This window comes from Gossypium raimondii, chromosome 9 (assembly GCF_025698545.1).
Source record: "Gossypium raimondii isolate GPD5lz chromosome 9, ASM2569854v1, whole genome shotgun sequence".
In the NCBI taxonomy this organism is placed as follows: domain Eukaryota; kingdom Viridiplantae; phylum Streptophyta; class Magnoliopsida; order Malvales; family Malvaceae; genus Gossypium; species Gossypium raimondii.
The window spans coordinates 38,311,545-38,337,145 of NC_068573.1; the positions used below are offsets into that span (position 1 = coordinate 38,311,545).

Below are 25,601 nucleotides of genomic sequence, written 5' to 3' on the forward strand. Positions count from 1 at the left end.
ATATTTTACATGAATTAATACTTGTACGCATCATGCCAATAAGTTGTAATAAATACTTCTTATTACAATTGACTTTTGGTCAAGAGCTAAATTCAACCATTTTAGAATTTTTGAATGTATGATATATATTCAAGTTACTCCACCACAATGCATAAAATGAGTATTCAAATAAAATTGGGAATGTATATTAATTATGAGTCTTATTCTATTATTAGATGTTTTAAATGAATTGGAGATTCAATCATGACATGATTTGTGATCACTATTTGATAGTCTTCCCAACATTAGGAGCGAAAAATAATAGTTGGATAAATAAATTACTTGGAATGAATTATCATTATTTAGATATTCAGAGAAAGTGATTTGAACCGAAGTTCAAAACATAATTCATTTTATTACAAGTTAACTACTAAATGCATTTCTTGATCGATGAGAATAACAAATATTATATACCGCTAATGTTTTGATTTGAATTAAAGTCTCAGTAGGACAACTTGTTAGAATAAAATGAAAATAATGCATGCTTGAAGCATGATAGATCAATTGGTTCCAAAGATGAAAATTCTCGGAAAAGAAAATAATAAATATAGATGGTTCTATTGTAGAGACGAGTGTTTCGAAGAGACCCAAGACATAACTAATTATTAAAACTCTAAAAGAGATTCAAATACTTGAAATTGAAGATGAAATATTAAAAATAAAGAGATTTCTATAAGTTATGTCAATATGATAAAATATGGAAATGTGAAAATAGAAAATTGTCAACAACAATTTTGCATGCAATATTATTATTGAAATAATGAAAGAAAACGAGGATCTTAAATAAAATTATCAAAAAATATAAACATAGAGTAATTGGCCAAAGTGGAAATATACAATTCAAGTAGAATTGTATGAGAAGGTATAATATTCTTAACCAATAGTAAAATTATCAAAAAATTTGTGAAGTTTCTTAACCAACAGTCCAAACATCTGCCAATGAGTAGTTTTGCGAAAAAAAAAGAAGAAAAATGAAATTTTTCGCTAAGTCTTGACATTGTATGAGAAGATATAATATTCTTTTATGGTGGATGCAATAACCTTTAGATATTTTATTAGTATGACAGTTCATGAAAGATTTGACAAGCACCTTATGATTGTTGTTACAATCTTTATATAAATCACTATACAAGAGAAGTTTATTCTAAAATTTTTGAAGGATTTAGAATGCTAGAAGCATATAGAAATTCTTACAATATTGTTCAAAATAGTTGTTTAAATATTTATGTAATTTGTTTTGAACATATGTATTATTATAGAATTGTCATGATCAAAGTTTTGTTATGTTTGTTGTTGAAAACTCCTAAAATGATCAAAATATATTTTCCCCCCAAAAAATTCCTCACTCATGACTTTCAAAAAATTGGTGATATAAATCTTAGCAAATATGTTCAAATGATCATTTGGAAAGCTAACATTCAAGATTTGAATACGTAGAATATGATATATTATGTGATGTTGTCATGAGATGGAGTAAATACGTGTTGTACTCTTTTTCCTTAAACCGAAATTTTGTTTCACTGGGAGGTTTTTAATCAAATAGCATGTTATGCGTATTATAATTATATGTACTACTTAGTAAGGTTTTAATGAAACATATTATCTACTAATGGACATTTAAGGATGAGCGTTATGATTATTTTATTATTAAGTAGATATTTATTAAGGTCAAGTTAAGTTTGATATACATTATGAATTTAATGTTTATTAAAAGTAAATTTTATACCATATATACTTCTTATGTCTATAAATATAGACTTTAAAGAAATACTATAAATATCCTATTGATAAATAAAATATATAATTTTTTATTTGTTGTTCTTTACTCTCTTTATTTCATAACAATTTTCAATTTAAAAATAAAAATAAAACTAATTTTTAAAAATGAAAATAAATAATATTTTATAAACCAAATTCAGCCTAATTTTTGAAATACGAATAAAGGATTTAATAACCTATTATTATTTTATAATAATGGAAGCAAAAGGGATTATGAATAGAAGCCCAATAGTTTTGGGCTCTAAAAATTATGTCCTAATTAGATCAACTCAATAAGCCCAAATATAAGCAAGCTCGCCTCATTTTCCTCTATTTAAAATTAAAATTTAAAAAGCAAATATATATATATTATTTTAAATTTTTTAAAAAGGAAAAAAACCACCACGAGAAAGAACACATTGTTTCCCGGCACTCAAGTGATACTCTTCTCTTTGAAATATTTCAATGGATTCTTAAGGTTCTAAATTTTCTATTCATCAGCAGCATGATTGTTAGCTAAGCATTCACAATTGTACCTTTTGATTCTTTTTTCTTTTTTAATTTGGCAATATCTGTTAAGAATAAAGAAATTCCTAAATTTATGTGTATCGGCTGATAATAATTACTTCCTGTGTTCCTCTTTCTGTTTGGTATTCTTCTTTCTTTCTTTTTTTGTTTGTTTCTTTCGATATAAGATTTCATATATTTTCCGGATGCTGTACTTTCTAGGGTTTTGTACATTCTTAGTTCAAGGGACTTATTTATTTATTTATTTTTGTAAATATGGCTTTGAGTTTGATTTTTCATTCTTTTTCAGTTAATTTAACTTTGATTTAAGTTTTCGCCTAGTTATTTTATTTTTTTGGATGCTGTATTTTCTGGGTTGTTTTTTTTTTTTTTTAACATTTCTTAGTTCAAGGGACTGGGGTGTTTATTTTTCTAAAGTTTGGGTTTGACTTTGATTTTTCAGACTTTTTAGTTCATTTATCCACCACGGTAAACTATTACTCTAGCAGTAGGTTAATGAAGGATTTTTTCTTGAAATCTGTTCAAGTAGTTCATACATGAGATAATTTTCTCTCCATTAATCAGGTTTATTATGTTTCGTTTGTCGCTAAATTTATTTTTCATTGCTCATTTCCGCGCATGAGATTGTAAATTTAGCCAAATGTGGTTAAACACAATGATCTTCTCGTTCTTGAATGATGTCATCTTTAAGGGTTTTTTTATTATTAAAAATAATGTTTATTTATTGGTTTTCATATGTATAATTTTACATTCCTAAAAGGTATTTTTTTGGTCTGAATTCTTATAAGGGTTCAAACTTACGAAACTCGTGTTTGTAACAGGTAAATCAAGTGCTTGCTCTTGACTAGGTCCGATGTTTCGCCCTTACACTTATGGTCCAAGAGCTGCATGGCTTTGGATCATTGAGTACGTATCAAGCTTTCCCCAGCTAGATATTTCCATTATATCCGGTATGGACAAATACAAATCTCATGGTGTTTGTTGACTATTTTGGGTCTTTTACCTTTTTCTTTCTTCTTTCAGGTCTGATTGAAACAGCTCCAATTTTACCAGAGGACCTAGAAGAAAATACAAGTGAAAGGGTTGCTTTAAGATGCTTGGAGGAGTTATTTGGTCCTCAAAACAGTCATGGAAGTGTTTCTCCTGTTTCAAGAGCTGTTTTGAATCCTTCTGCAAGCTGCGATGATGTTCTTGATCACATACTGTATCACATACTGCAAAAGGTCAAATATAAAATACATTCTAGTTTCAGCATTGCACTATAAATTTGGTTGTCTTGAAAGAACAACTTTTTTTGTGTCACTCGTAAGACCTTGCTAGCTGAAATGCATGCACTGTCAGTTACAAGTATCTTTCTTTATCAGGTCCCATTATCTGATCTGAAAAATGCTGGACCAGAGCTTTTGAGATGGGATGGTCACTCCTTTATTGAGCATAAAAGAGCCACCCTACCTAAATGTGCATTAGAACAGGTAAAACTGGATTCTTCTTCTTCTTCTTTTAAGTTTCTTTGTTCCTGGCTTCCTGCTGCTATGATGCGATAATGGCGTCAAGCTTCACTCCTTTTGTTTTCTCTCATCCAAGTTCTTTTTTTTTCTTTCTAAATTTGTTTATCGTTTCTTATTGACCTTTTCTGTAACAGTTGAAAGATGTTATTTTGCTGGACGATCCTTATCTTGATGGCAATGAAAATGGGCCTCCATCACGGTCTGATGACAGCAATGATGAAAATGGTAATCAAGAGGGTAACTTGATTCCACAAATTAAAAAAAATGAAGAGTTGCTTGGAAGAAATCCAATTCCGTCAAAGAGGTCTAGAGATGAGTTGGTTGCTGGAAATTCGAAGGGAGTAGTCAGTGTTAACCATGGTAGTATGCAATGTGATCTTCATTTGAATGCAAAGAAGTCAAAGCTAGTTGCAAATCCCACTTGTACTATTCAGGCTGTTGCGGAGCTTCCAATTCACCTGCATGGTGATGATGAGCAGTTGGAAGATGAATCTCAAAGGATTATGAAGGTTACTGAAATAGAGACTAATAACTTGGGAAAGGTTTCTCAGATAGGCGAGGGTGATCAAGATTTATGTGTTGCCTCAAGGACCCCTGGGCTGATGGTCGAGCAAAAGCATGGAGATATAATTTGCCCAAATGTTGTGATTGACGAATCCAGTCCTGTTGAAAATGGTGCACCGGTAAAGGAATCTAGTGGTGATGCGGGTGGAAATATTGATCAAGATTTTACATCAAGTTCCCAAAATTCTACCTCCGCTGATGGGTTGCAAGAAAATGTTGATCTGATTGGGGAAAAAGCTGACATGGATCATCCTTGTGTGGAACAAATATGCGAAGATGAAGATGAGATCTTTAACATTTCCTTAAAGAAGAACCTTTTCTTGAGTTCACAGCGCATGGCAAGTCAAGATCCTGTGCAAAATGCTGACTGGACAGAACAAAATTCTTGTGTCAAGTGTAATCAAAATGGTCAGTTGTTGGTCTGTACTTCTAGTGGTTGCCTGCTTGCGGTTCATGAGAGCTGCTTGAATTGCCCTGCAAGATTTGATGATAAGGGCCACTTTCTTTGCCCTTTCTGTGCATGCTCTGTTTCCATCTCAAATTACCTAGAAGCTAAGAACAAGATCATCTTGGCAAGGAAGAAACTAGTTGCATTTATGGGGCTTATGGGAAAACTTATTCAGGAGCAGGGGAGGTCTTGGAATCATTCAAAATTAAATGGCAATGAAAACCTTGCTGGAATTCAGGAGAGTGGGCATCTAGGAAGAGAGCATGAACACAAACAGGAAGAACTACCAGCCAAGCTTAAAACCTCTGATGATAATCCAACCACTGAAAACACTGAAACTTTCCCCATAAATCAGGTAGAAGTTGAAGGACATGACATACTAAAGGAAGTTGTAGGGCCTCAGATTACTGATGCACGTCAGAAACTTGTCAATAGTGATGGAGAGGAATCATCTACCAGTGCAGATGATAAGTATATAATATCTAGTCATTCTACAAGGTCCAAAAAAAGTGAGACAAGGCAGTAAGTTCTCTTTGCGTAAATTGATAACATTCATGCATCTTCAAGCATACACACGCAAACGCACACACATATACACCATTTCTAACGCATTTTCTTTTTTAATTTTTAACATGCTTTTGCAATCAATTTTATTATTTTTGTGGGAAGAAATGAGTTAGCCTTTGATTTTATTGATGATTAAATCTTTACAAGATTCTTATTTGTAGATCATTCTCGACAACTCGACGATTGAGGAGAAAGAAAGCTCCATGGACGAATGACGAAGAAGAGATGCTCAAGGTAATTACTTTCTTTCATAGGTCGTAGAAGTTATAGTTGATAGTTTTGAAGTCCATATACTTGTATACTCCTGGTGTTACAAGTGTGAACTTTCTGAAATGTTTATTTACTAAGCACATGGCTTGTAATACATGTCAAGCTTTCTTGTAAGATTTTTACTGGCTATATTGTGCTTGCAGAAGGGACTGCAGGAGATTGCAAATGAGGATGGGACAGTTCCATGGAAGAGAATTTTGGAGTTTGGTACCAATGTGTTTCTTATGGATAGGACTGCAACAGACCTCAAGAATAAGTGGAGAAGTATGTGCAAGGGTAGCCCGGGATGCAAATGATATGATGTCACAGCCTTGTGATTTTGCATCTTATATATCTCGGTTAAGTCATCTCTTTTTGTTTTAAAGGAAGTAGGTGAGTTCAATAGCTCTGTTATGATTTACTGTATTCAGGGCTAAAGCATAAGTAATAGGAAGTTGGAAATGGGTTTTCCCCCTGTTTTTGTCTTTTGTGAAATGACATACTTGTTTGCCTTTGATGGAACTGGAAGCCAGTATTTTGAATGATGTTGGTATATATCATCTATGTACCTTTGGTCATCTCAAATGCTAAGGTATGGCTAGTTTACTTAAATAGTTTAATCCTAGCTATCTCCAAATTTGATGTTTTACATGCATTTGATGGGAGTGTATAAGATGTTATATATTGTAGGGGTGCGGGAATTCACCTTCACAATTCTATTCTTTGAGAACAAGAGTGTTGATAGAATAGGGAAACTCACCCTTGCTAGCAAGATTTTAGTTGAACTTTAATCCTTAACTATTAGGTGTGAATTTATTTCCTTGCAACACGGGCTGCTGATTGAGGGTGTGGACTGGTGTATTGTTGGGACTCTGTCTGCTAGTTATAAAAGCTCAAGGGCTTCCTCTCACAGTTTTTTGGTCATGCAAAATGAGACTACATTAGTTAGATTTTTTCTTACACAATATACACATGTTTTAGTATATCCAAGAGTTCCATAAAGTTTGAACAAGTCTTAATGTCAACGTTGAACTTGAAGTCTTTGTTATTATGCTAGTAACTTGATTTGCATTATATATATATATATATATATATATATATATGTAACATATCTACTTATACTAGTGTGAAATTAAATTACAAATTAAAAGTTTAACAATACAAATCAAACTAATAACATATTAATTAATAATGATTTTTAATATTTAATATTTAAAAGATTTTTAATTCAATAAATAGTTTTTTAAATTTATTAAAATTTTGATATACATTTATTTTAAAGGTAAATTTATTCAATGAATGGAACCATACAATTCAGGAAAAAAATAACAAATACTTGTTGTAGATGGGGAAGGACAAGTTCTATCAACACAACAAAGGCTTTAACCTCTGCATCAATAGAACATTATGATACGTTGGTAATTGGTTTTGTTACAACTCAAGCATGACATATTTGGAATAATTGCAAATACTTAACACGATAAGGAAATCAGCCCCGGATGGTCCAAAGCGGTGAGCAAAAAATGACAAAAGAATCAAGCATTCACCAAACTATAGAGGATTACAACAAAATCATCCCTAAAATCACTTGTAAATCTAAGATTACATGCCTAAGCAAGATTAAAAACTGTACTGCAAGAGCAGATAAAAACTTCTAAAATTGAAGACTTATTAAAATAATGAGAAAAACAAACAAAAAAATATAAAACTTAAGAGGTCCAAATCGACTCGTGAAATCATTTATTATTTTGAAATATTCTCAAAACAAAAACAAATTAAGAAGCTGACGAAGAGCCACCCACTTTCCAAGAAAAACTACAGGTGGCCAGTAGAGTTTTAGCGAACGGCAGACATTGTCATCTATCCATCACAACTTGTGAAGACAACAAAGATACCCACAAAATAGATTTGCAAACTGAAAAATAGAAAAGACATGTGAAGTGAATGAGAAGAAGAAAGAAAGAAAGAGTTGGTGGGAGTGGGAAAAAACGGGCGATAGCCAGCCCGAAAGCTGGCGCCGCCGCTGAGCAAAACAAAAGATAAAAAACAAACGGCTTGGAGAAAAAAAAGAATTTTTAAATTTTGATATACATTATTTAAATCAATAGAATGTGAAATTGAGCTTAGAACAATCTTAAAAAATTCACATTTTAGGCATCAAGTACCATCGATGTGGCCTTGGTGGTATGGGAGCCATGCACACTATTGGCAATTTGGGGTCTTGGATGTGCGGGAGCCTTAAACACTATCAACACAATTGGCGCTTAGTTGTACAAGAGCCTCGGACACTATTGGCGCTTAGGTGTGCAAGAGCCTTGAACACCATCAACATCATTGGCCTTTGGATGTGCAGGAACTTCACACACCTCTGACACCATCGGGCCTTGGTGGCATGAGAGCCTTGTACACTATTGGCATCATGAACCTTGCTGGTGTAGGAGCCTTAGATGACATCGACACCATAGGGTCTTGGTGTTGCAAGAGCCACACACATCATTAGTAACTCTAGGCTTTAGATGTATGAGAGCCTTAGACATCATCAACATCATTAGCCCTTGCACATGCAAGAGTCTCAAACACCATCAACACTATTGGCCATTGAATGTGCAAGAACCTCAAACATCATCGGCATCATTATCCCTTGGATGTGCTTGCACACTATCAACACAATGGGGCCTTTGATATGCAAGAGCATTGCACACCATCATCACCATGAGGTCTTGCTGGGGTAGGAGCCTCAGGCAAGATTGGGCCTTATTGGTGCAAGAACCTTGCACACCATTGGCACAATAAGGCCTTCGTGGTGTGAAAGCCTCGCACACCATCAGTACCATGGGGCCTCACATGTGCGGAAACCTCGCAAACCCTCGACAATTCATGGCATTGGTTTTGTAGGAGCCTTGCACACCAACGACACTTGTAAGCCCTTGGGTGCGAGAGGCCTGCACACAATCAGCACTAGCAAGGCCTTTACTGGTGTGGGAGCTACACACCATCAGATGAGTTTAGGCACGTATTCAAATTTTTTTTCTGTTAATACAAATTTTATAGATTTTAAATTTATAGTACTGTGGGAGGATGCTTCAAACAGTTTCATGGTCAACCGGCTTATTTCCTAATTTTAACGATTTTTTCAATATTTATCGGTCCATAAATTTTCTAATTTTTTTGGTTGGGTTTTTTGGTTCCAAATTCGAATTGCATGTTATTTGTATTTATTGTTGTGGAACGTGTCTAACAAAAAGTGTCCTCGTTTTGAGCATTCCAATGTCTACTGGTTGCAAGACTCTCAATCTCTTTGGAGGGAAGAAATCTTGAGTGCCCTAGAAGGGGGCGCAGAGGTCGGGGATGCCACTCACTAGAGCCTGCTCACGCCTATCACATAGCACCCTCACCCTGCCCCAATCACCGGAGCACCCATCCCCCGTTAAGTTCTTGACAGTGCTCGAGCCAACTTCCAATGACCCTCTGGTGAACCTCCAGTGAGGGTTTTCAAAAGAAAAAATGATATGGTCAAAATCTACTCTGGCAATGAAGGGGTAATCATCCCCTTCAAGTGAAACCAAGAATGCCCTAATTTTATGCCCAATGCATTCGATGCACAATCAAAGTTCTTCCTCCGTCATTTCATTTTCCAAATACCCTTCTTCACCCATCGAAATACATCCAAGCATATGGTAATCTTATGACAATCTTACATTCCAATCCATAACGTAAAATGCCACAATTCTAACCTTCCTTTAAAGCTAATTTGTTAGTATAACAGTCGTCAAACCTAAGCTTTACTTGTTCTGATATCAATATAAGATCAAACACATATGATCTGGAATTTTTATCAAGTCGAAAATAACAAAGAAAGATGCATAGAACGTAAGAATATTAAGTTTCTTCTGCTCCAAAAACATGTAGCAAGAGATCCGAGGAATCACACCACAAAGCCAACAGATTATAGTACCTCTCATAATGTGATAAAGTTGTTCCCCATGGATCTTCACTTATTCATTACAATACTCAGAGGCACTTAAATACTCACCATGCTCCTCAAAATACTCAACCAATCGCTTTAAGAACCCATCGCTACTAACTGTTTCAGTGTCACATACAAGACAACACTGTCTTCTTGCTCGTGTCACAGCCACATTCATTCGCCTTCGGTCACTTAAAAACCCAACCTGAATGGTTTGAGAATTATAAGCCCAAGAATGTAGTTGATCATAATTTAACACCGTGAATTGTACAATATATTCTAAGGAATCCAGTTACAACAGAAGAGATGCTAATACCTCTTTCTTTGAGTTTGACCGAACCATTGAAATGATAATCGCTTCCTTCTCTCGACCTTGGAAACCATCAACAGTTGAGATTTCCACATTCTTTAGCTTATCTTCATTGCTTTTCAACATCTTCAATAAAACCACCTGCAAAATCATCCATGGATCTATGAGTTTATGCATATAAACAAAGGGTATAGGTTCAATAGAGTATTTCAGTCTGGCAATGTTTTAATCAAAGTTGTGAAAATTCATAGAAATGAGATCAACCAATCCATAATAAAATCTTCTTACCTGTGCAGCATAAGGGGTAATAATTCCAATATCAGAAGCATGGACTCCAGCATGAATGAGTCTCTTTGCATGTGAAATAGCTACCTCAGCTTCACCTTCATTCAATGTGCTCTCTTCCTCATCCTTCTTCTCTTCCATATCACACCTACAGCAAATTAAAATCAAAGTCATATGTGCCTCCTATCACATTTGAGATGTTTCTTGTGGTAGATTCAAATTGGATCTTCATTTTCACACATTTATCTTCCAACTTCTACCAACATTTGTATCAATTTTCCTTTTAAGAAACCATATAGTCAAAGTATTTCACTAAATGTTAAAGTTTTTTTTTTTTGAAAGCAAAGGTAAGTTAAATAACAATAAAAAGAAAAGGGAGTGAAATCCATTTCATGTGTTACCCCCAAAGCAGCTAAGAATAGAGGCCAAATAAAAAAACATGCATGCTTGTTATCAAAATTCAATAATAAGAGCTTACCCAGTTGTGTCTATGAGAAGAAGGGTTGGTTCTGTTGAAGTTGACTTCTTAACATTCTCGAGATCAAAAAGCATGTGCGTAGCAACACTAGAATGGGCTTTGATCTGCAATAACGATATAACTGCCGTGAGCACAACGTAGCAAAACAAAATGTTCATTTAACCTGCAATTTAAATATGTAAGCAAGCATACACGCTCAAATCTCAGTACCTTGCTGCTGTAAAGCTCTTTAGATGACCAGTTCATAATAAGCTCATGCATGCGGTACTGGACAGTGAGCATGGACATGACCTCATCTCCATACAGATCTGCAAGGCGTTCAAAAAGGGTTCTTCCTAACCCTTTCCTCTCAGCTTCAACACTCTGGATAGTCGGAGGAAGCTGCAGATGGTCCCCCGCAAGTATACATCTTGAGCCCTGAAATTATGACAGTGGAAGATTAGGTGGGATTGCACAGTTACACGCTAGGTTTATGCTCAGCCAAAGAATCTTACAAGTAAAATATCAATTTTCATTTTACATATATTAAAGAATGAGCATGCACCATAAAACCTAGAAAAAGGCAGGTTTCACATTCATAAATCTTGAAGAACCATACCTACTAGATATCAGAATAACTATGTAAATGAGAGGGGGTTGGGTGATCCAATTCCTAAAAACAATTTTGTCTCTAAACTGTACAAAAAGTTACTTCATATTTGTTATCCCTTTTTTTTTTATTAATGTACGCATCTACATTCACCACATAATTACCTTTAGTAGAGCCATCCAGCATGCTATTTCAAGAGCCTGCGCAGCTTCATCAATAATAATCAAATCAAATGTAGTGTTGTCCAGTTTGCGAGAAAATGCACCAGTCAACGTTGTCAATATGACATCTGCATCCTTAATTACATCAGTAACAGCAAGCTGCTGCCTTTTACGCTCTTCTTTTGAAAGAGTTCTAAGCTCCTTCTGGATCTCTCTCCTTGTATTTCTGTCTTTGGTTTTCAATAATTTCCCATTTAGTGCCTGAAGCAATGAAGTAGAGTACGCTGAAGAACAGGCAAAACTAAAATTCCTCTCTATATACAAAATGTATAAATGAATTCAACATGCAAATATATTTTTTTATAAAAGAATGCCAATGTTAATACTGGGTCACTGACTCAAATATTTCACTAGAGACCATTTCAGGATGAAGTTAGGCTCCAGTTGGCTCTAAGAAATATTTCCTGTTTTTATTTTCTATTTTCATTTTAAAAATTAATTTACATTTTCTATTTAAAATTTGAAAAGAACATTTGGTAAATAAAAGTTAATTGTTTTCAATAAGGAAAATATAAAAACATGTTTGCTATCTATTTTTCTATAACAGAAACATTAGAAATATATTTTTTTAAATGCTACAATTATATGGATTTGGAGGGTAAGATATTAATATTCAAAATTTTTGAAACAAATACTTTTACATTTATATGGGTTTGAACCAAGGTCGATTCATTTAAAGTTAGTTTTCCAGAAATCATTTTTAAAATTTTCAACCAAATACATTTTCTTTATTGCTTTCCATTTTTCAAGGAAATGAAAACAAAATCGGTCTTTGTTTCTTGAAACCAAATGGAGGCTTAATATCTAAACTAAGGTCACAAGAATAGATCATGCTTTAGTATATTAGCTTCAATATTGAAAACTGAAACTTCACTCTATGTTCTTTTGGGTACTGTACAACTGAGACATTAAATTATAGCATAAGCATATACCTTCATTTCCTTTCTAATGTCATTTGCAAGAGAGCTATTATCTCCTCGTAGTACCTAACAGCAAAAGAACCAAATATATAAGCAAACTAAGATTTAGACAACAGATAAACTTAATATAAGAACACAGACAAGAACACAAAAGTTGCATCTACTTCAGAAGAAAGCATAGGAAACAGTCATTCTTGCTACTATATTCACAAATAGATGACATAAAAGGAAAGTTTATGCACTTCGTAAAAGAAAGTGAAAATACAAGATCAGGTAAGGTGTTAATTTCTCTGTAAAGAGAACATGAGTAGGAGATGTATATCTTTCCTAGGAAAACTATGGATAACAAAATGATAAAAGACAAGCAAAGGCATATACATGATAAGAGCATTAACAGAATATGTAAAACACTTGACTGGGGTAACCATCAAGTATGTGCCTGAAACAGAAACCAACATCATGAAAACAAAAATTTTCTTGTCTTTCTATTTTAAAATTTCATTGTCAATTATTTCCTTTTGAAAACAAAGGTTTACCTTTGCATCAAGAGCACTGTCCAAAACTTGAGGTAATAATCGAGCAGGATGCCCCAATCTGACCATCTTTACTCTGATGAAAGCAGCAAAGATAAAATTGAGCAATTATACTGTCTTACTTCTAAAAATATTTCTAACCTTTCAAGTCTCAGTAGCAATCCTATGAAAGGAACATTTAACAGAGGAAGTTACTAACGGATAGTGGCCCAACAATGAATAATAAAAGATAACTGAAAATTTTATCGAAAAAGAAAGATGCTAAAAACTGCAAACTTCAACAGAATCACAGGAAGCATTAAAAAGTCAGTAGTTTAAAGCCTTAGGCTCTTATCTGCTCAAAAAATCATTAGTCCTTTTGCATGCGTAAGGTTCCCAAAATAGAAACTGTGAGGATCAGAGACAAAAGTAAATCAGGAAAGATTTCTTTACTAGCTGAGGCTGAAGAATATTGCCCAATTATTGGGCCATTGTACCTGTGAGTGGCAAGTCGCTCAACAATGTTGTCAACAGCAATATTTGAAGCAGCACAAGCAAGTATCTTTGATCCTCGCTTCACTTCTTGTAGTACAATTTCCACGACTGTTGTAGTTTTTCCGGTTCCAGGAGGTCCATGCAGCAAAAATACATCCTTTGATGACAGTGCCTTTAAAATGGCATCTCTCTTGACCCAAAAAATAAGGTTAATGAATAAATTAGGCCAGGGAGGAGGATCCTTAATTTGTAAAATATGTAGCACACATAAAGCCTATAAATTGGATATACTACTAGACATATTGAATAAGAATGTTAGTGCATGAATCAACAAGCAGTGATGACTGATGACCATAACACATATAGTAGCCAGTCAATTAAAATTTTAGATCAACAGTAAAGGAATCAAAGTTATTATTCAGAAAACCCAGGCAATAACCATTTCTTTACTTCACTCAATTCATCTTATTGCACTCTGAGTATCTGACCTAGAATAAAATATCAATTACCCAAAAATAATGGAGAAAAGGGCATGAGAGAGGAAACAAAGATAGCATCAATATTTCACATTGTAAATATGTTTTGAGGCCAACATGTTCATAGTGCAAATAGAATATAGTTTTTAACCATAATATCACCGCTCTGAGTGAGAAGAATAGAAGAAAACAAAAGAAACACAATGAAAAGAAAAATGAAAATATTGGCAAAGGTAAAAACCAGAACCCATACAATGCACCTGAGAGTGATCAAGGTTTTTGTTAAATGGGGTGAATGTGACAGTGCCCTTCTTTGAGACTGTTGGCTGTCTCTCTCCAAACAATACAGGAACTAGATCTGCAGCTGGACCCTTCAGCACACCTTTACTCAGTTGTATCAGGGCATCCTTCATCCTACGATATGTCACCTGCAAAGGTCATTAAATATTTTATGTGCTTTTTCTTATAACTTTAAGTCTACAAAACATTGACAGTACCAACTCCAAATTTATAAACCAAGTAGTTAATATTAATTCCACGGTTTTCAATCTAGTTTTAACTTTGTATAGATGATTAGATGTTAATAGGAAAAATGAACACTACAATATTACATTTGACTTCTCATATGATTCCCAGGTCAACCAGAACAAATTTTTCAACAAACATAAAATAAATAACTGAAATTTGATTTGAAATGCACTGGGGAAAGTTTAAGTCCACATGAATACTTAAAATAAAAGAAAACTATCATGACACAGTGTAACTGAAGAAGCCAATATGAAAAACCTGGAAGCAAAACAAATTCAGAATAGCAGACCTCATTTGCCACTTTTTCAAGACGCAAAGGATTATTTAAACCATCTTCAGGTACATCATCAAAAGCAACTGTGATTGAGGAATCCTGTTCAATATTACACATGGATCAGTGGCATAAGAATTTCAGACAAAGACCATGCATGATATGAAGCAACAAAACCAATAAAGAAATAACCCAACACCAATGCTCCTGTAATAAAGTAAAAAATTACCTTCAACCGGTAAACTACACCTTGTCCAAGAGCAGGAGAACCTAAATCAGCCTTGTTTGGTTTTAGGACAACTACATCATGGGTTCCAAACTGCATTGCAAACAGAGGAAAACATAAGCTGATAAAAAGAAGGGAACATGCATTTCAAAGCAAAAGAAAAAAGAATAAATTCCCTTCATTGCCATTGGATGGGACATATTACTACTCATTTTGCAGTAACAGTAGTTAACAGATAATTTATGCAGGTTTCTCATACTGGAACAAGAAATTAATTTATATTTTTACTTTCTGCTGGAAGATTAATCAATTATTACCCAATGCAAGTGAACCAATGCCATTTCCTATTACATCAATCAGTTATTCATTGTTTCCAAGAAAATAAATTAGAACATTTTGACCCCAAACCATGTCTTCAAGCAATATCGTTCCAATCCCAAAGTAAGTCTGATAACTGTTGAAATCCAGCATTGCATCACATTGAAAGAAAATACAAAGTGTCATATACAAATAAAAAACCTGTTTTCAACTAGAACTAATAGAAATGTTCATTTTAAAAATAAAAAAATTTAGCAGTTGTTGAAATTATAGAAAAGACTAAAAAATAAGTCACCAAAAGCAAAAGAATAATTAAATGCGAAATATGCTTTCTTCACTACAATTTAAAATGATTCTATAGTAGATCAATATCATGGAAAAAGCACCAAAAATCCCCAAAACTTTCCAGCTCTACCACTTAAGAATCCTCACCTTGTGAGCAGGAAGAACATCTCCTTTGGTCGATTGGAACTCAAGTAGAGTTTTCCCCATAAGCCCTGTCTGTTTGCAAAAAGAAAAAAAAAAGAATAAACAATAAGAAACCCAAGCCATTTCTGATACATAATTTGGAGCATATTCCTTTTAACAAAACTGAAAACGTATTATCCCCATTTTTCCCTTGCCTTCTATTTTTTAGAGCCACCAAAGGAAGCAAACTAAAAGTAGCACAACAGCAAACAAAAAGCTAAGAAAATAATATAACCTGAGCGTCAACACACTTCAAATTTAGAATCGTGGAGCCCCTCTTTTGAGCAGTATCCAAATTTCTTGTTGTTCCTGAACTTATTGAAGCTGATATCTCAGCTTCCTGAAACACAGAAACAAATTTTTTTTCTTTTCAAAACTTTGTAAAAACAGAAAACCAATCAATATAGACATAGAAGAATAGTATCATTTACATCAAATCATCACTAAAGTTTCAGAATTCAAGAATGCTAGAACAATATAAACATATTTTCTCCAGTTTGGTGCTATTTGATAATTAAAAAGTAATAATCAAATATACAGAGAGAGAGGGAGAGATAAAAGAAAGAACCTTTTCCAAATCAATTAAAGGGGTGATATTGGAGATGAATTGTTGAAGAGAAATTGGAGATGCTTTTTTCTTCTTTTCTCCCTCCATCGCCATCCCCACTTCTCTCACTGCTACGAGCACCGTTGAGGGACAACTATGAACGTTCCTTGAGTGGAGATGCTTGCTAAGGTCGTTTACACTCTTCAGAGTTCAATGTAATTTATCATCAGTGACTGTGGTAATTCAGTCTTACAATTTTAAAAACTCAATTCATTTTAGAAAATAGGGTAATCTACTTCAGGAGTGACGTTAATAAATTTTTTGTTCAAAACATCTGACAACTTTTAAAATTGTTTAATTTAGTCTTAATTTTAAAATTTTAGGCTTCAATATTTATATTTTTATATTTTATTTTTATTTATGACTTTAAGGGTTAATTTTAAAAGAATAAAAAAATAAAATAAAAATTTAAAATCAAGACTAAATTGATAATTAACCAATCAACAGTTGATAGCTAAAAAATCAAAATAGAACAATTCATAACTATTTTGTAACTTTTTTATAATTAGATGACTAATGATTGAGTGACTATAAGTATAATTTATCCTAAAGCTGAGGTTATAAGTTTTTAAGGTTCCAAGTTACTCGTAAGAAAATTGTCCGATAAAATATCCCTAAGCTCAAAGGATAGAAAGAAGATCAATGCCTTTTGTATAAATTTGTTGGCACTGTAATATACCGCAATTCGTATTTGTGAAGGCAATGATGAAGAAGTAGACTTACAAACAACATAGAAAAGAATAAAAAAACAAACAAAAAAGAGGGTTTCAACTTCCACACATTGACTCTTCTGCTAAACTGCACTTTGCTTATTCCACCCTCACTTCCCCCAAACAATTTCTATTTATTTTCCTCTTCCTTGGAACACTTAGAAAAATTGTGAAATCCATAAAAAAAGGGAAAAGTAGTAACTAAGCCTGCATTCTTGTGCTACCTCTGTTGGGTTACTGAATCTTGCATCAATTTGTCACTTTTAGATTTTGGCCGCTTTCCAAATCTTTGGTATAAAGCTAAGAATGAATGTTGATTAATGTAAATTTGGTTTTGGTCACTTTGGATTGCCGCATTGTTATATTACTTCAATTTAAAAGCTCTTCACTTGATTCTTATCAAACATTCTGGTGGTAATCCGTAGTCTTTTTTAAGGTGAGCAAGTTCCAGCCTCCAAGGGTCATTATGTAACTTGTAGTGCAAAACCTGTTTACAGACCAAAAAAAAAGGTTAACATGCATACACAAGAAAACATGAAGGGTATAGATCATATAATCTGAAGGCTGTTTAGACCTGAGGTCATGATGTGCAAATTGGGAGCATATTTAACACTTCAAAACATGCATGAAAAACAAAAATTGCTTCATTGGTTCTTTGGTGGTCCAATTGCATGTTTAAGCTTTATATGTTGGAAAACTGCTAGAACATTCTACTGTCTGAAAAGGTAATAGATACAAGAGCTTTATATGTATTACCGAACGATGAATACCTGTAGAAATGTTGTGAAGACATCATCGTCAGATTGTTGCAAGAATTCAACTGCCCAATCCTCCACTCGGCCAAAACCAGTTTGTTGCCTCTCGGCTTCTAGCAAAATAGAATCGCGATAAAGGAACCGCTGCCATATTTTCTGTACATTGGTCAACTTGAACTCTATTTCAGTTTCATTTATGTTCTGCAGCGAATGTAAAGGCCGCCAAATGATCAGCTAAAAGCAAAGTTTCAACTCTCTCTTTTTCAGTTTATAAGAAAAGCCTAAAGAGACGCAATACCCGAAGAATCTTTATCAAATTTGGAATTTCATCTTCACGTATTCTAACAGCAAAGCTTTCATAGTTGAGCATATTCTCGTAAGGTAGGAATATACCATCCTATACATGAGCAGATAACAAGTCAAATAAGGGAAAAGGCAGAAAAAGGCTGATGAAACATGCATGAAAATATAGAAGTTAGACATCCGAGATGTAGAAGAACCCTACGGCTTGAGGAGAACCATTTACGTGTATTTGCAACAATGATCAATAGAGCATATTCCAGGAACTCATAGTTGGCGTGTACTTGAAGAGCAATAGTAAGATATGCTATAAGCATTCAGGGGGAAAGAACGAAAATTTCCTCTCGAACAACTTGAGCAATTTAGCTCATAGCAAATCATGGCCAATTTTTTCAGCACCATGCACTTTTCTCATTTGAAATTAGGATGGGGAGAAGGAAGCCTACCAGATGCACATGTGGATCATGCAAATTACTGTTTCTTGATAATTAATGTCAATTTTTAATTACCATAGTCAATCAAACAGTAAAATCATTGATCTCAGCACATTAATTTGTTTATTCATTAGTTTTCATGTTGCATATTTGTCTGTTCCATTGACAGGACATCCACTAAAAGCATTTGAGCAGCTACTTGGTGAACAAGCTAGCCACTAAAATCTGAAAATACTTCATTTATGCTGCCTTCAAAAAGAACTAGGCAGCCCAAAATCTAATAAAGCTCATTTAGAATAAAGTTCTGTTCTCTAAATATTAAGGGAGCTAAATGTGCTTACTGCCTCCATAGAACACCTTAGTTTGCCAGGGAAAATTCTTCAAAGTTTTATACTTTTTATTGCCAAATAGCTTGAGGTGCAATGCAAAGAAGAGAAGCCATAATTCACCGAAACATGACAACCACTTCAAATGAATGCAGAACGTCATTTTCCATTCCGACATAGGAAGTAATCCAAGTCTAATTGAGATACCAATAAGCTAAATGCTTCAAGCTATAAATTGCTTCTCTAAACAGATCATGGTTTTATAAGGTACAAAACATGAATTAATACTGTACCTGAATAACCACAGGAATGCATCCTTGCAAAATACTATCTTCCATACGACCACTCCAGCCATCTCCAGGCAGCACCGCACAGAAAGTAGAATTGGCTATATCCTCATGATAGTTTTCAGAACGAAGTGGAGTCACAACCACATCTTCCGCATACTGTTTCCCTAGTTTTCCTTCCTTGTTAGGGGTTGATCCAAATTCATCGGCCAGTTTCTGTCTGATCCCCATGCTATACCTGCATGAACACCAAAGAACCATCTTCAGATAATTTCCAAGATTTTAAATTTATTAAATGCATATAGATGCCATGTAATAAGTAAAATCCAACCATTAAATGAAGTAGCTTCCAGATAAATATGTTTCTGAATATTGATACCAAAGGTTCAAAAGTGATGGCTCATAAGTTTATTAAACACGATTCTTAAAATCAGAAAATAGCCCATTTTAGATAATGAAAATTTATGAAATGGAAGAAAGCATGGCTAAGAAATGAAAAAGAAGGTGCTGATTTTGGGATCCTCTGAGCATTTCGTCTATATTTCCTTTAAATATAACTTCCTTAATCAAAATTTTCCGTATTAACATGTAGTCTACTTACGTAGCTTCTGGTCTTCCACTTGTGTAAGCTGGTCCTAGATTTCCATTGAAGTAAAAAAGTGTCTTCCGGTTCTCACGAGGCCTGAAATTGAGAAACATAAGTATTTTATATAAAGACAAACAATGGGACATGTATTACTGCAATCAACAGGACGAGTACCTAGACCACAGTTTTGCACTTAAAGAAGTAACATCAGGGCGTTTCCAAGCAGGAAGCACAAGATCTTTTGCAGGATCAAAACAAGAATGGTTGCCTCTTCTATCAGATGGAATCTTGTCCCAGTTGTCAGCCCAGTAGGCTGTCGTTGAGTGGTTGTGCTTAGAATTTGTATTACCCCAGTGAACCAACATCATGCTATTCCATATCTCCTTGGGGGCATAGCAAGCACCTTCATCCCATGAAAAGGACTGCCTTCAAATGTAAAGGTGATATGATTAGCATACATAGAGCAAAGTTCTAAACAGAAAATGCCGACATATAGATAGAAATAAACATGCACACACAGAGAATCAGCTACCATTCTCTTCAAATTTCTATATATCATCAAATGAAACATTTCATATCATACCCAAATATGGTCTTTTCCTGCTGAGCGGTTCCAGTACGGATATTTCTCAATAATATGCTCATATGCCTTCTCATAAAATTCCAGAGTGAGAGAGCTCCTCAAACCAGTATGGTTCTGAAATCACAGAGTAATAAGGACATAAATTCATGGAACCTGGGATCAAATGAAAAGTTAATAAAGCCTTGTTGATGTTCACAAATGAAACAAAAGTGCTGCCTTTTGGTCACTGCAAGAGAGGACAAAATAGGAAAAATTAAAGCATAATAAGAATACTATCTATCAAGGAGGCAACATTTTTGTTAGAATAAAATATAAGCTACAAATCATCAGCAGTGCTGCCTGATAGACTAAGGGCCAGTTCTTCATTGCTTTTGAAAAGTGTTTTTGAAAAGTGCTTTTGAAAAGTTTGGTTTAAAATTTGAGTGTTTAGCATTGCTGTCAAAAAGTGCTTTTGAGAAATAAAATGTCCATTTTAGACATGTTATTATCAAGTAACAAATATGTATTTAAATAATATTTAAATTAGTTAATATTATTATATTTTAGTAAGAATATAAAAATTATTATAACTTGTTGTTAATATTTTAATATATGAAATATAAATTTTAAATATTTTTAAGCAATAAATATTAATTATTTATAAAATTTAATTAGAATATATAAACTATATTTTAAATATTTAAATATAACCATTAAATATTTGTAATTAGTATTTTAAAAAATATTTTTTTTATTTTTAATTAATGATTTTAACACAATTGTAATTAAGCACCAAGAAAAAAAATAAAAATACCATGTTATTGGAGGGGTGAAAAAGTAATTAAACACCAAAAGTGCTTTTGGGAGAGGAAAAGCTAAAATTTTTAGCTTCTCCTTTTCAGCTCCTTTTCAGAAGTGCTTTTCAAAAGCACTTCTGAAAAACTAAAAATTTCAGCCAAAAGTAGCTTGTTCTTCACAGCTTTTCCTTCAAAAGTGCTTTTGGAGTCAGAAGTGCTTTTTTTAAACAATGAAGAACTGGCCCTAAGAAAGTTCTGTCTCAAATCGTAAAGGTTCATTCATTAAAAAAAGTGAACTTGCTAATATGCTATTGTAATATCTGGAGAGTTCCTCACAAGAGCAATCACACCATAGTCTTTGGTTTTAATTGTGAAAGACATTGAATAAAGCCCCCAAAATAGAAAGCAATGGACATTATACTTATCCACAATCCAATAACTTAATTTTAACACTGTAGACATAGACTAAAATATAACAACTTATGAAATTTACCTCCAAGCTCAAATGGGGTGCATCATCAGCACGTGTTATGATGCAAGCATCCAGAACAGGAACAAAGAAAAAATCTGCTTCTTCACCATTTAATGTTCGATGTGGACTCGCTAGAATACTCTCATACATAGCCATCTGGAAATATATAGAATCAAAGCAAATTCTAAGCAATACTTCAGGTTATAAGGTGCTTTGCGTTAAATGTTAATACTAGTTTGAGCTCTGAAAAATACCTGGGAGCCATACAACTGCTCTGTCCACAATGTTGCATTCCTTTCATCATAGATTCTGTTCACACACTCGAACTTAAAATGCCGTCCCTAGAGTTGTCAATCAAGCAAAAATATAAGAATATTGCTCTTGGTGGTATTGGGTACAAAAATACTGCTCATTCTTACCTCAAGAAGCAAGCTATTGAACTCAGGAGGTAAATCATATACATATATAAGGGGCCTTTTCTTTTCAACTGCAGCATTGAGATTGACAAGTCTGCCTGTGACTTCATTACTAGGAATATCAAGATGAGCAGGTTTGAGCCACTTAGGCCACTCTCCAATTGGAGATACAACTGAAGGAATACTGCAGTCTGTCCCGTACCATCCATTATAGCACTGGAAAAAGAAAAAAAAAAGAAACCATGATTTAGTTTTGAATAAATCCAAGAAAGGGACAAGTTAAGCAAACATTCCCCAGTGTAAAGGGTGATTAACACAAATCAAATGTTTGAAGGAAGGAACACGAATGATAAAGATTTTTAAAATCAAATTAGTAATGTTTTGAAAAGGTTCCAACATAATTTAGCATTTAATCTGCTCCTAGAGTTTGCACATCATTCAAAGGACACTTACGAAAATTGTTGTTATTATAAGCTATTATCCTTCCAAATCAAGTAGTCCATTAATTTTTTGCTACCCCAAAAGTTGGCAGTGATTCTTTTATCCTTATCAATTACTGCTCATCACACACGCACACACACATATGTGTATATCCTTGCCTATAATGAATCTAGGTAGAAAGAAGACTGTTGAGAGAAATTTTCCTTTCAGAAGAAAATCAAGTTCCACAATTAATATAAACATACAGAAGGATAAAGCCATTACCTGACAAAACCCACCACGGCAATGGCCATTTCCAGAACATTGATTGATACAAACACTTTCAACAGGAACTTCACAGAAACGCCCCCAAAGTCCATCATATTTGCAATCACATTCCTCTTTAAACAGCACTTTTGAATCATATGCAGCAGCTGGGTCTACGTTACACCATCCTGGTTTGCTCCCATTTGTTGTAAAAATATTATCCAGGTCGGCTTTTGCCCAATCAGTCAGTTTGGCACCTTCAGGTTCAGAAGGTAAGCTGAAATAGAGACAACACAACGAGTGTGGCTTGTGAAGTTCATGATAGAAAAGAAATACCGAGAAGCATGGATTAGGAGACTGACTATAGCTTACTTCATTTGAAACCCACAAGCCTCAGCCACAGGACGATTTGGATATTTTGTGCCTTCTCCACAAAAGCACATAGCTCGAGTAGTGTCACAATGAGCAGAACATATCGAGACAACCCATCTCCCATATGGTAGCTCTGGTGTTCCAGGGTAATTGCAACTCAAATTTAGCCTCTCGGAGCATGCTTCTCCTGTTCCATCAGATATGTCATTTAGCCAGTGTCATGATTAAAATATCATATTATTTTAGGATTTCTATTTTAAGACTTAAAGAGTAAACTGCCGTCAATTTGTAACAACAATTACATTCTTTATTGCTCCATAATCCATCTTAATTTGCTATTACCATTTAAATTGGTTATATTTCAAATTTCATCGTCTTTAATTGACCATCCTAGAGATGGACAAAACATACAGCTCAACTTGTCCAAGTATTAGACAGTGTCTTATGTCCAATTTTGTAGAAGCTAGGAGCGGTAAGCTGTTAACTAATAGTCAACTGCATTTTTATCAAGTCTGTAATAGTTGATAGAATATTTCTCAAGTTTATATGCAAAAAATGTTTGCAATGGATAAGGCTTTGCTTCCAATGACGGTTCTTATAGAACTTCAATTGAAACGAAGTCAATGAAGGAAGTACTGACCACTAAATCCGTGAAAGCATCTACATTGGCCCAACTCATGATTGCAAACACCTTGACCACTGCAGTCAGATTTGCAGCGCCTCCCACCTAGTGTCTGCCCAAAAGAACATATTTATGATGTGCAAGTCAAGATGATGCTGATGTAACATTAATTAGTCTAGGTCCATGAAATTAAGCAACATACATCCACTTGACCGTGCATAACAAATATAAACTTCCTAAGAGTAGCAGGCTGGAATTAAAGTTGTCACTCACACAGAAGAGAGAGTGATCCAGGATGGAGTAAGGGGCTGCTCAAGAAGACAAGAAGGATGAATGAAGATTAAAAATCAATATAATTACCTCAACAATGTTGACTTCTGTAGCAATAGCATCACAACCAGAAAGCCAGCGGCCTATCTCTGCCTTCCACGGTGCATTACGATAAACAACTCCATTATGCAAGTCGCTAGGAAACCTGAGATCTAAATTAAGACCTTGTGGTTTTTTTTCCCAAACATGATCAGTACTCTGTTCAAGTGATGAATTAATTGGAACACATTTGTACTGGACTTGCCGAGCACTGAAGTAATCAAGAGATGGGACGACAGGAAACAGGAATAGATGAACTACTGAAACTAGCACTATAATAGAAGCAACTGTAGCCACCATAGACCATGAGCATTTCCACTTCTGAACAGAAAACATTATCTCAAGTACCTCTTCTAACTACAGGCGAGAACCAAATAAAAAAACCTTGATTTTCACATGAAAAATCGGCTCTATGCTCACGCCTCACTCTTTCCAAGCATCTATAACATCAATCAGAAAGCAGTTTTAGAAAATAAGCGCAACAAGCATATGCTTCATTGGAAACAAATTTTAGAGAGTAGATTTAGATTTAATCATTTTACAGATCATGAGGATGATTGTATTCTCAAATGTATAGGAATTCACTTTTTCGTTTACCAATTCACTGCTCAATAGAAATGCAAAAACGCCATGAATTAGAAAGTAATCATAAACATCCAATATTGAAGGAGCATTACCATAAAATTCATACAGCAGTTGACATCCAAATCCTTTGGAAATAAGTTCTCAACGGCAACCTTAAAATATTTTCAAAATTACAGTTTAAAACCCCCAAAGCCCTACTGCAATGTTTAATGATAAAAGCAAGCAGCAATTTATAAATCAGACAACCTCCAAAAATAACACCTTAAAATCTAAAACTCAAAACAAGCAGTGATTAACAATTTATGGAATTAAAACCATTTAACTTCTCACCTAACTGAGAACAGGGCAATAAATCACTATAATAGATAGGATAGGAGAAAAGTTAAATTCTTTTCAATAAAAGATTGAATTTTGATGATAAAAAAGCAATGCCTAACCTTTAAACAGATCTGGGTTTGCAAAGTTTGACCAAAAAACAAAACTTAACAGGAAATGGTATAAACACATGAGAACGAGAATGTAATACTGCAATAGTTAATTGTATTTATAAATTAATGATTATTTAAAACAGTGCTCACCATTTGGCGCTTGTTCTGCAGATTCCAAGCAAAGCCGGAGTATATTAAAAGAATAATTAAAAGGAAATAATAATTTTGCAGCTGACGTGGGAAGAGTCGACGCTCTTATTACAAAAGCCACTAGGCTTTGGTCGAAGACGTTGGAAAATGCTGACAGTTAAAATTGCTGTAAATACCCAGTCCTCTTATCCAATGACGGGTTACTCGGAACAGAAAGCCGGTAGCAACTCAAGCCCAATTTTGTCATTTCACCCGCTTTTGAAAAGCGCTTTAAGCCTCAAAAGTAAGAGCAAATTTTTTAGTTTCTACTTTGGGCAAAAATACATTTAAGAAAAAGACAATTTTAACCGGTATTTAATATAATATTTTGAGAATATTTAAAATATTTTGAAATTATTTTTCTATAATTAT

At 34.1% G+C, this 25,601-nt stretch overlaps 3 protein-coding genes across 6 annotated transcripts; 1 reads left to right on the plus strand and 2 right to left on the minus strand.

Annotated features, from left to right (window-relative positions):
- Positions 1-2,163: 2,163 nt before the first annotated feature.
- On the plus strand, positions 2,164-6,273 carry LOC105799508 (uncharacterized). Of its 2 annotated transcripts, none has more exons than XM_012630104.2 (7): positions 2,164-2,275; positions 3,147-3,275; positions 3,349-3,548; positions 3,690-3,797; positions 3,968-5,367; positions 5,574-5,646; positions 5,826-6,273. In XM_012630104.2, the coding sequence occupies exons 2-7, from the start codon at positions 3,179-3,181 to the stop codon at positions 5,976-5,978; spliced, it is 2,031 nt and encodes a 676-aa protein (XP_012485558.1). In that variant the 5' UTR covers positions 2,164-2,275; positions 3,147-3,178; the 3' UTR covers positions 5,979-6,273. The 2 variants fall into 2 exon arrangements, with proteins under 2 accessions (XP_012485558.1, XP_052477294.1); XM_052621334.1 differs by having other exon boundaries at positions 2,213-2,234.
- Positions 6,274-9,380: 3,107 nt separating this feature from the next.
- LOC105799510 (uncharacterized) lies at positions 9,381-16,517 on the minus strand. The gene is made up of 15 exons (XM_012630110.2): positions 16,294-16,517; positions 15,961-16,065; positions 15,690-15,758; positions 14,943-15,032; positions 14,732-14,815; positions 14,175-14,342; positions 13,441-13,628; positions 12,968-13,040; positions 12,444-12,497; positions 11,455-11,712; positions 10,912-11,118; positions 10,702-10,805; positions 10,227-10,371; positions 9,945-10,079; positions 9,381-9,833 (listed from the first exon to the last, which is right to left on the minus strand). The coding sequence occupies exons 1-15, from the start codon at positions 16,384-16,386 to the stop codon at positions 9,657-9,659; spliced, it is 1,950 nt and encodes a 649-aa protein (XP_012485564.1). The 5' UTR covers positions 16,387-16,517; the 3' UTR covers positions 9,381-9,656.
- A 443-nt stretch (positions 16,518-16,960) lies between these two features.
- On the minus strand, positions 16,961-25,352 carry LOC105799509 (uncharacterized). 3 transcript variants are annotated; one of them, XM_012630107.2, is made up of 15 exons: positions 25,191-25,352; positions 24,019-24,467; positions 23,677-23,770; positions 23,037-23,223; positions 22,683-22,941; positions 21,981-22,193; positions 21,816-21,902; positions 21,583-21,717; positions 20,314-20,427; positions 19,905-20,152; positions 19,746-19,826; positions 19,151-19,382; positions 18,096-18,194; positions 17,813-17,998; positions 16,961-17,529 (listed from the first exon to the last, which is right to left on the minus strand). In XM_012630107.2, exons 2-15 carry the CDS (start codon positions 24,361-24,363, stop codon positions 17,428-17,430), a joined length of 2,382 nt encoding a protein of 793 aa, XP_012485561.1. In that variant the 5' UTR covers positions 24,364-24,467; positions 25,191-25,352; the 3' UTR covers positions 16,961-17,427. The 3 variants fall into 3 exon arrangements, with proteins under 3 accessions (XP_012485561.1, XP_012485559.1, XP_012485562.1); XM_012630105.2 differs by lacking the exon at positions 25,191-25,352 and adding an exon at positions 25,050-25,124; XM_012630108.2 differs by lacking the exon at positions 25,191-25,352 and adding an exon at positions 24,705-24,764.
- Between the last annotated feature and the right edge of the window lie 249 nt (positions 25,353-25,601).

Coding starts and splice junctions, on each gene's coding strand:
- LOC105799509 (XM_012630107.2), bottom strand. CDS start 24,363: ATGTTTTCTGTTCAGAAGTGGAAATGCTCATGGTCTATGGTGGCTACA. Junction 20,428..21,582: donor CACCCCATTTGAGCTTGGAG/GTAAATTTCATA, acceptor CTGTGATTTCAG/AACCATACTGGTTTGAGGAG. Junction 18,195..19,150: donor GCATTCCTGTGGTTATTCAG/GTACAGTATTAA, acceptor GCTCATGTATAG/GATGGTATATTCCTACCTTA.
- LOC105799510 (XM_012630110.2), bottom strand. CDS start 16,386: ATGGCGATGGAGGGAGAAAAGAAGAAAAAAGCATCTCCAATTTCTCTT. Junction 15,759..15,960: donor TGAAGTGTGTTGACGCTCAG/GTTATATTATTT, acceptor TTTTGCAAACAG/ACAGGGCTTATGGGGAAAAC. Junction 11,713..12,443: donor ACATTAGAAAGGAAATGAAG/GTATATGCTTAT, acceptor TCATTGCTTCAG/GCACTAAATGGGAAATTATT.
- LOC105799508 (XM_012630104.2), top strand. CDS start 3,179: ATGTTTCGCCCTTACACTTATGGTCCAAGAGCTGCATGGCTTTGGATC. Junction 3,276..3,348: donor AGATATTTCCATTATATCCG/GTATGGACAAAT, acceptor TTCTTCTTTCAG/GTCTGATTGAAACAGCTCCA. Junction 3,549..3,689: donor TGTATCACATACTGCAAAAG/GTCAAATATAAA, acceptor TTTCTTTATCAG/GTCCCATTATCTGATCTGAA.